Source organism: Sprattus sprattus (genome assembly GCF_963457725.1).
Source record: "Sprattus sprattus genome assembly, chromosome: 10".
Classification (NCBI taxonomy): Eukaryota; Metazoa; Chordata; class Actinopteri; order Clupeiformes; family Clupeidae; genus Sprattus; species Sprattus sprattus.
This window is the reverse complement of record NC_137908.1, coordinates 27,718,480-27,728,479: the sequence shown is the minus strand read 5'-3', so window position 1 is coordinate 27,728,479 and position 10,000 is coordinate 27,718,480. Positions and strand designations below refer to the sequence as shown.

The window sequence follows — 10,000 nt, the reverse complement described above, 5'->3', positions numbered from 1 at the left end:
CCTTTAATGTGACCACAGTCCCGTCGGAGTCGAGTCTAGTCGAGACAGAGCTGAATGGATTGTTTGGACCATGCATCACACAGCTGTGGCTGTTTCTGTGTGCTCAGGTTGTGAGTGAGTGTGTGTGTTATGGCATTTGTGTGTGTGTGTGTGTGTGTGTGTGTGTGTGTGTGTGTGTGTGTGTGTGTGTGTGTGTGTGTGTGTGTGTGTGTGTGTGTGTGTGTGTGTGTGTGATTATCTGTGTGTGTGTGTGTGTGTGTGTGTGTGTGTGTGTGTGTGTGTGATTATCTGTGTGTGTGTGTGTGTGTGTGTGTGTGTGTGTGTGTGTGATTATCTGTGTGTGTGTGTGTGTGTGTGTGTGTGTGTGTGTGTGCGAGTTTTTATTCAGTTTTGACTGTATTGCTGATGTTGCTGGCAGGTGGTGATTATGGAGGTGCAGGGCCTCAAGTCCCTGGCGCCCAATCGGATCGTCTACTGCACCATGGAGGTGGAGGGGGGGCAGAAACTGCAGACAGACCAGGCTGAAGCCTCCAAGCCCACGTGAGTGTTCTCCAGTCACGACACGCCATAGCGCCTCCTAGTGGACTCACACTCACACTGTCTCTTGAACACCTCCTCTGAAATTCCTCTTTTTCCTCGTGCAACCCCTAGTAGATGCATTAGAACCCATTTTATGTAGGGGGGTACTTCTCAGCACGACTGCAAAAGTGGGGAACTTATTTCGAAAACAAAAGTCCGCCCTAGATAAAAAGCCCTGCCCAAGCTCTGAGTGATCCGATTCACACGGAATTGGACCTGCAGTTCATCAGCTGCGTTGATTAGCGAGTCTCTGAATAGTGCAAAGGTCTCACTCTCTCACACACAACACAAATGTTCCACTTCAGGCCAGACAGTAAGTAGCTGTGAAAATGCAACAGGTGTTGGTGCTTTCCATCTATGCTAACGTTCATCACTCACCGCAGGGCTACATGAGATGTGCTCCGGCTTGCCTGTGCAGTGATTGTGTGAGCGGCCATAATGAATGCTCTTTGACTTGAGGTGTGATTTGAAGCCTTTCATATGACACGTTGCTGTCAGGGGTTCATTTGAAGTGGTTATGTGTGTATTTATTTATTTGCTGGTGTTATAAGAATAGACAGATTTCCGCTGTGCACACCTCATGTCACGCTCAATTGCAGACCCTGGCTGTGTAATGTGATGTAACCTGCCACGGCCCCCAGCCCCACAGACCCCCATGAGTGAACTTACTGAGGGAGATTGCCTCGTTACGTGAACGCTAATCGGAGGGAAGTGGCTAGAGTCGGAGGGAGGTGGCTAGAGTCGGTGGGAGGTGGCTAGGGTCGTAGGGAGGTGGCTAGGGTCCGCAGGGCTCATCTCACGTTTGGGCTGCATGGGCAGCGACTAAATGAAGCAATGATACCTCACGTGTGCACTAACTGCGGTCACGGGACCCGTTACAGACCTGCCAACATGTACGCATTTTGCGTACCTGGCACGCATTTTGACATCAAAGTACGCTGGTACGAGTTGATGGTCTAAAAGTACGCATAACCAAAAACAAATATATATCTTTCTTTTTTTAAGAACGCATAACGCTCAATAATGTATTGCCGGTTTTCAACGGGTTCAAACTTCACAGTCTGTCTCGAGTCACCAATGCGTACATAGGCAGCTGCAGCAGAGCAAGAAGCAGAAGAGGAGTTTGACCAATCACAGACCCCCTGCCGTTACTATCGTTACTATCCCCTGTATGACCATCGAAATCAGAGAATATTAGGTTACTCTGCGGTCAGAGGAATCGCTGTTTAGGTGTCAGTTAGCGATTTTTCATTCATAAATACTTACCTAACTCTCCCTTCCCGACCACATCTGGCCAATTCTTCAAGTGAGGACATTAAAAAAAATCACTTAAAGGTAAATTAACGAGTAATGTAGAGATAAGACGTTAAAAATGTATTTAATTTTAGCCCAACGATGTTAACCATGTGGTTTTCGTGTTCGCCATCGATTTAAAATGGCAAATAAATCTAAGTGTCTTGGCTGTGTTAGAAATGGTTTGACTTTACGCTTTTTGGGTTTTTTCAAACTACTTATTTTAGACAAACTCTTGTAGTATGTTACCATGGCAGAACAACCGGATAAAATAAAAAGATCGCAAAAAATCATTGATAGTTACCGGGAGAGATGGCCATGCCTCCGTTCTTTTCAGACATCCCCACCATGCAGATCTGCACAGTGTGCAATGTCATTATTGACATCAGTCACCAAGGAGCAACAGGTGACGAACACAGTAAGATGCATATTATCAGAAAATCATAGGCCTATCTGTCAAGTTCATGCTAGAGGTCAGCGGCAGCCTTCTACGTACAGTGTCCACACATGCTTACGCACAGCTGTTGTCATGTCACAGTGTAAACGGCTTTATGTTTCTAATAATAATAATAGGCTAATGATAATAGCAGAAATCCAAAGTCTCCCGGAAGTTCCGGGAGTCTCCCGCATATTGATAACCACTCCCTGATGCCCGCAAATGACTTAAAATCTCCCGGGATCTAGAGCGAGCGACGTGCTCCAAACCGTGTTAGCATCTGTGGAGCGCGCGCACGACAGAGAGGGAGAGGGACCTGGAGACTGTGCGTGTGTGAGGCAGTGTGCGTGTGTGCCTCGGGAGCATCCTGATTGGCCTGTTTCGGTTAGTCAGCCAATCAATTTTCAGTGTGGGCGGCCTTTTATCTCTTCTCCCGAACCGAATTAATCAGTTCAGTGTAGGAACAGGGGCACCATGGCACAGGGAGAGTGCCCCCCAAAAAGTTTCATTTCATGTGCATATTATTCATGCCGGCTAGTTGCCAGGGCTACATGAAAACAACAAGCTCCTTAAACTTGTTTAAAGTTGCAATGGAATACAAATAAAAGCAGTTAACATAAATAGGATAGTATCAGCAGCATATGATAAATAGTAAAAGTAATCTACATATTTAAACATAATTATCAAATAATTGCATAGGGCTATAGCCTATAGAATGATATTATGCTTTTATAACTTTTAGGGACCACAACAGTAATACGTAGGCCTAGGGGGGGAATACCTCCCTGAAATGACTTTTTGCAGGTTGGGATGTCTGTAATAGCCTAAAAAACTCTTCCACTGACTAGAATTTAATTAAATAATAAAGAAGCAAACACAGCGCCATCATTTGGTCTTAGCAGTTGTCTAGTCCTGGTATCACATGTAATTGGGCTTGCATTCGAACATCAGACGTGGGGAGAAAAAAGAATGATGAATCATGACACTTGATAGGTATGAGGTAGGGAAAAAATACAACATGACCATTGTGTAAGAAGTTCCTAAGGAGCCTAGAGTGAAATAACATCCCAGGCTACACATTTGTTGTCACAGATATCACTTATAGCTGTTATCACAGTATTTTTATTTTATTTCATTAGGCCTTCTAAAGTGGTTCAGAACTGCATTATTTATTAGCTCAGAATGTCGTCGATTGGTTCAATCTTGCAACAACAGCATTATAACTAATAAAATGAAGGCCACAAAATCTTGCCGCGCCGCGCCGCACCGGGGTGGTACTCAAACACATTTTCCAATGTTGGCAGGTCTGCCGTTATGAGAGTTGATCTTATTATTTAACAAGCTTGACGACTAGATCCACCCCTCCCACACATACACACCCCTTTCTCTCCCTCTCCCTCTCTATTGGTTTCTTTCTTTGTCTGTTTCTTTGCCAACCCCTGTCATTACTCGCTAATTCACTCATAGAGACACACAAACCTACATACACATACACACACACACGTACACACACACAGACACACACACACACACACACACACACACACACACACACACACACAAACATGCGTGTAATCTTGGACTCACAAGGCTTTGGTTGTAATCTGGCGTGCCTGCTGGCTGCCCTGGGGGGGCTGGGTTGAGTTGAGTGGGATCTGAGATGATGTGAATGCCGGGAGCCTGCTGAGGGGCCGTCTGCACCTGTCTGATCAGACACCTCACTGCCAGCTCCATCGATCCCTTAGCATCGCTTTAATTAAAGAGCTCACTTGCAGCTTGTCTTGTCATGGTGGAGTGTGTGTGTGTGTGTGTGTGTGCACAAGTGTGTCTGTTTGTATTTGTGTATTTGTGTGTTTGTGTGTTATTATGTGGGTGTTTGTATTTTTGTGTGTTTGTGTGTGCTTGTGTGAGTGTGTGTGGCTGTGTGTGTGTGTGTGTGTGTGTGTGTGTGTGTGTCTGTGTGTGTGTGTGTGTGTGTATGACAAAGCGAAAGAGAGAGAAAGAATTCTTGAGAGAGAAAAACACAAGTGATCAAAACAGGAACAAAAAGGTTCAAATCCAAGGTCTCTTTTAAACGTCAGAATTGTTCTCTCTCTCTTTCTCGCTCTCTCTCTCTTTCTCTCTGCTGGAAAAAGAGGCATGGTTTGATAACCATACATAATTCAAGGCCCTCCACTTTAAAAAGCCCAGGTCAGGCTCAGAGCAGCACAATTGGAAGAGGGATAGGGCACGTCGACGAAAGAGAAAAGATCACACGCCCTTGTCTACTGTACCCCAGTGCTTTCTCTATGTCACTTCCCTCTGCTCTTCCTCTCTTTTGACTTCCTCCACCTACCTCCTTCCCTTTGTTTCCCTAAGTTCTGCTGAACAGTGGCCCTCCAAACCCGCCCGCTCTCACTGAGAGAATAGGCAGATGGCGTATCGGTCGGCGGCTGTCGGGGAGTCTGTGTTGCTGCCTCGCTGACGCTGGCATTTTGAGCGCTCCAAGTGCATCCTTGTCAGCCTCGTTGTCTGGGGGGGGGGGGGAGAGACAATTCATGGCTGGGCAAAAGCTTGGTGTATGTGTGTCACCTGTCAGTTTGAGTGAGAGAGGAGAGACACACACATATACATACAGTATGTGCGCACACACATACACACACACACACACACACACACACACACACGTACCTCTGGTGGGCTCATGTGCATTAGCGGCTGGGGCAGAAATCATAGGGCAGTGAAGAATGCTGCCACTTTCCTCTAGTTAGCTTTGGTCAGGCTAATGGTAACACTAATGTTGGATAATGCAACCATAGGCAAATGTACAAATCCATATAGGTACATATACCATTGTATGGGGGTAAGGATTAGGGTTAGAATTACATATAAGAACAGTACACCAATGTGGTTTTGCACGGTCTTTACTGATGTATTCCACTGCACTTACAGGTAATGTAATGAAAGCAAACTGTGATATAAACTGTTGCCTATGCATCAGCACGATCCCTTGGGTGTTAGGTGTCTCTGCTTTAGCTACAGTAGCACTCTGTCAGGCTTTTCCTGTTTTAGGTTTTCTAAAGTTAGTCGGAATCTATTTGTCATCCTCACAATCAGTTCACTCCTATTCACATCCAGTCCAGCTCTGTGAATCACGGCCAGTACATGAAGCAAACTGCCATTCACTCTGTCCCTGGGTAAGGCGGGGGACGGAGTGCGTGTCTCACCTTTGCTAGCTCACACACACACACACACACTCACACTCACACACACACACGCACACACACACACACACACACACACACACACACACACACACTCACACTCACACTCACACTCACACTCACACACACATCCACAGCTGGGTCCAGGATGAAGTGTATTGAGGAGTGATTATGCCGGCGAGTCACTAGCTGTAGCTGTAACCACACAGACATTCCCTTGGCCTCGCCTTTCCTTGTCGACGGCCAACCGCCATCAGGAAAGGTGTTACGTAGCGGCAAACGCTACATCAGCGCTCAGTAGCCGATTGTGACGCATGGCTGCAGCCTCAGGTTAACCGGTGGGGACTGGGTTTGTGTCTATCTCCGGTGATTTGACGGCTTTGGGTGTTAACTGAGGCAAAAAGAGGCCGCTGGCTGACGCCGCTGTTACCGTATCTCAGGCATGAAGGGAGTCATTGTGCCCGGCACAGCGCCACTGACTGAGTGAGTGCTAAAGCAGCGCTAAGTCCCACAGGAATGCCACAGCCTGGGGACCAATGACACGCTCCTGTAGTGTGTGTGTGAGTGTGTGTGTGTGTGTGTGTGTGTGTGTGTGTGTGTGTGTGTGTGTGTGTCTGGCCTCGTGGGGCAGACGCGTGGGCTTGAGAGTGACTGAGAGCTCTTACACTCTGTTTGGTGTGACGAGGTGAGAGTACCAGCCACACACACACACACACACACACACACACTGTTATGCTGGCTATAGTATGGAGGCACATGTTATCACACCCTTCTGGGAAGGACCTTGTGATGACTGCCCACACTCAAGGTGCCCACACTCATGGAAATCTCTCAGAAAATGACTGTATGAAGTGAGGGACATCTTTTTCATTTTTATTTTCATATCTTTTTCCCAATCGGCACAACCTGACCTACTAAGCATCGAATGAAAGGTCATTTTGAGAGAGCCAACTGTTTTTCGATACCGTCGATACAGGGGGTCCTGGTTCTCACTTCTTTTGTCTTTGGTAGCCTTTGTCATGGTTGCCGAGCTTGTCCTCAAAAGCATGCGCTGTAATCTATGAACATGGTTTGGGAGAAGATCTGTGCCTGCAGTGCCACCTAAAGGTAGACATTAGAATAGAATGATGTGGCTTTGTGAGTGTGGCACAATCTTAAATTAAATTCCTATGGTAATGTATGCAACAGGTATAAAGGATTTTACACAAACGGAGCTAGCGACGATAGGCCTATACTGGCCAAATAAATGAATTAGCTACACCATTTAACTTACATATGGTGCCATATTAGCTCACAAAAGGGGTATACATCTTCTGTCTATTCCATCTCTCACAACCCCCGCCTCAAAACAGTGGGAACATAGAGCCAATAGCAACATATATATATACACACACACACACACACACACACACACACACACACACACACACACACACACACACGTATATGCCACCCCCATGCTGCATTATGCTGTACAGGTTCAGGTGCTGTGGAGCTTCCCTCACAGCTTTTCCCATACTCTCACGGTTTTACTGACACTGAGCTGAGGTGGGTTGGTAAGGACAGAGACAAGACAAGGTAGAGTAGGGTATTTGTTTCGTAGTTTTAGTTTGTTTCGTTTTCCACCCCATTGCGTTAGTCACATGTTTTAGCAGACTACCATTTCTGAAATATCCCTGAGGAGTACGATGAACACAGCATGCAGAATATAGAGTGTCAAATAGATGAACCAATTACATGAACCAATGCTCCTCGTTCGACTGAATATAGAGTCTGTGCTTATCTCTCATAAACCCATATGAGCTCAGTGACATCACAGCTTGCCCTTGCTTTCTATCTACTCTTCTTCCAGGAAAGTGTTTTAGTGTTGGTTACACTCTTTCTGGAAGGTTCCTTGTTATTTCAAGAACATCCTCTGGTCTCATTTGTGTGTGTGTGTGTGTGTGTGTGTGTGTGTGTGTGTGTGTGTGTGTGTGTGTGTGTGTGTGTGTGTGTGTGTGTGTCTGTGCGCTTGTGAGTCATGCCGTCTGGGGGGTGTTAACCCGGCCTCACTCTCTCTCTCAGGGTCAGGTAGCCAGTTAGCCCCTCTCTCTCAGTGTTTAATCACATCAAACAGCTGCTGCAGGGGAGAGGAGCTCCTGGACACGGGCCGCTCGCCCAGCTGGAATGAATGAATGGAGGGAGGGTGTGAGGGAAGGTGCTGCTTCTTTGGGGAGAGGTGTCAGTGCGGATGGCTGACAGTGAGTGACAGGGCAGAATGGAAACATTGGGAGTGTTCAGGGTGGAGAGAGAGAGCTGGGAATTGGGAGTGTCTGTGATGGGCAGTTGATGGGAACTTGGAGTGTTTGTTGATGGCCAGTTGATGGTAATTGAGAGAGATTGTTATGGACCCAAGATGGATGTGTGTTTGTGGTGGACAGAGATTCAAGAGTGTGCATGTCAGATGGGGGATGGGGAAATGGGTGTGCTGCTGATGGAGAATGACTGGAAACTCTGGAGTGGCCATGCCACACTAGCAAAGGGGATGGTAAGGGATTGCTGCTGATAGGGGATGGGTTAAATGTGAATGTTTGTGATGAACAGATGATGAGGAGTATCTGTATCAGCAACACCTCCCGCTTTTAACCTGACAACCCCCTCTTCCCCCTTCGCCAAGAGAACACACAGACAGAAGAGAGAGATGAGAGAAAGAGAGAGAAAAGAAAAGTGACAAGACAACAAGAGCAGAGAAGAAAAGAGAATAGAAGAGAAATGCTAATGTGTACATGTTAAAAATGGGGTGTAAAATAGTGAGTGTAAGTGTCATATGTGTGTGTGCAAAATGTGTTCATGTGCTAGTGACAGACACACACACACACACACACACACACACACACACACACACACACACACACACACACACACACACACACAGACAGGGGGAAGAAAAGACAGGAGAGATTGTCTCCCTCTGTGATTGAATTAGGCTTTTAGAAGATTAGAGCCAACCTTTAGAGTTTCTTTTTTTTCCATTCTATTTGCTATTTTTATCGCCTCCATTTCCCTCAGTGTGAGGCCAGTGTTTCAGCCGCAGTAGCTCTCAGCAAGGACCTAAAAGCGCTCCCACAGAGTGGAGAAAGCGCCGAGAGTGCAGGGTAATAGCACTGATGGGGCTATTGAGCTAAAGCAGGCCAGTGTTGGCTCAGCCTGTCAGGCCTGTGGTTTCAGAGCCTGAGTCATCCCCAGCCCCTATGAGGTCTGTAAAAGTCAACAGCCATTCTTCAATCAGACAGTTTCTGTTTCTCCATAAGGACCCTCTTATGTTGGTTCTACTTTTTGGATTATGCATGTCAGCAGTTTGGAGGTAAAAGGCCCTCATCGTATTCAGTGAAGCAGAAGAACAATCCGGAGAGAGGAGGAACTACTGGTCCTCCCCAAGACATTATGGACTCAAGAATCAAATGGTTCCCTGCCTGAGGGCCTGAGGGGCTCGTCTGTTAGCCATTAGCCTCCTCTGAGCAGCCTCAGATCTCCATTCGGGCTCCAGTCAGGTTCAACTGCTGCTGGGTAACAGATCAGGCATGTTCAGGCCTTCCTCTGCCCAGTCACTGCATGGGGCACCCCCCCCCCCCCCCCTCTCTTCTCCTCTCTATCTCTCTCTCTCTCTCTCTCCATCTCTTTCCCTCAGTCTCTTGCTGGTCACCACTCCTCTCTGCTCCACTCTCTTTCTGACTCAGTGCATAGTATTATGGTTGCTGTTGGCCTTCTGAATGTGAATGCTCAGCTATTTACCAATGACTCAAGGAGGAGAAACGTCTGTGAGGAATGTGTGTTTGTGTGTGTGTGTGACAAAGAGTGTAAAAATGGGTGGTTTCAGTTCAGCAGGTGCCAGTGAGTCGCTTGAGTCATCCCAACACTTTCCCCCTCTCACCCTCTCGCCCTTGTGGGGATTGTGCACGAGAGATGCGGGTCGCTGGACTCCAGAGTGAAGTCCTCTGCAGCCGAGGCTGTATTTGCAGAATAGGTTCTGTGCCGCTCTGCACCCTGAAGTGTCTCGTGTCACGTGTGTGTTTGGCAGTCACTTTCATCCGAAACCTCTTGCAAGGTTTTCCCCGGTTCAAATACCGCATCTCACTTTTGCCATAATTTTGCAAGGTGTGATCTGTGGCTCCATCATTGGGAAGCCAATAGCTCCGCCCTGCACTTGACTTGAGTGATTTGCCCCTGGGGTCTCCCATTCACCCAAGAGGGCAAGGGCTCTGGAGACTGTCACCCTCTCTGTCATCCCCTATTGGGTGCCTGTCCTTCCATACCTCTATAGGCCCACACTGGAGGCCACAGGCTTCCATGTGTCTCTCCTTCAGGCCACACTTAAATCAGTGGTGGACAGAACTTGTTATGTGTACGTACAGGGAGACATGGGGGTGGGGGGTGGAGCGGTGAGGGCCTCACAGGGCCGTTACATCATGAAGGTCAGCGGAGCTCCTCTTCTCTGTGCTGGCCTGTCAGG

The 10,000-nt window shown here is 47.4% G+C and overlaps 1 protein-coding gene across 3 annotated transcripts in view; it reads left to right on the top strand.

Annotated features, from left to right (window-relative positions):
• cadpsa (Ca2+-dependent activator protein for secretion a) overlaps nucleotides 1-10,000 on the top strand; it is a gene marked incomplete at both ends in the record, with an annotated part of 109,526 nt that overhangs the window by 37,075 nt on the left and 62,451 nt on the right. For all 3 annotated transcript variants that reach the window (XM_080845572.1, XM_080845570.1, XM_080845571.1), the window contains one exon: nucleotides 419-540. In XM_080845572.1, coding sequence (XP_080701698.1) covers nucleotides 419-540 — 122 coding nt within the window. The remainder of the gene's footprint in view (nucleotides 1-418; nucleotides 541-10,000) is intronic.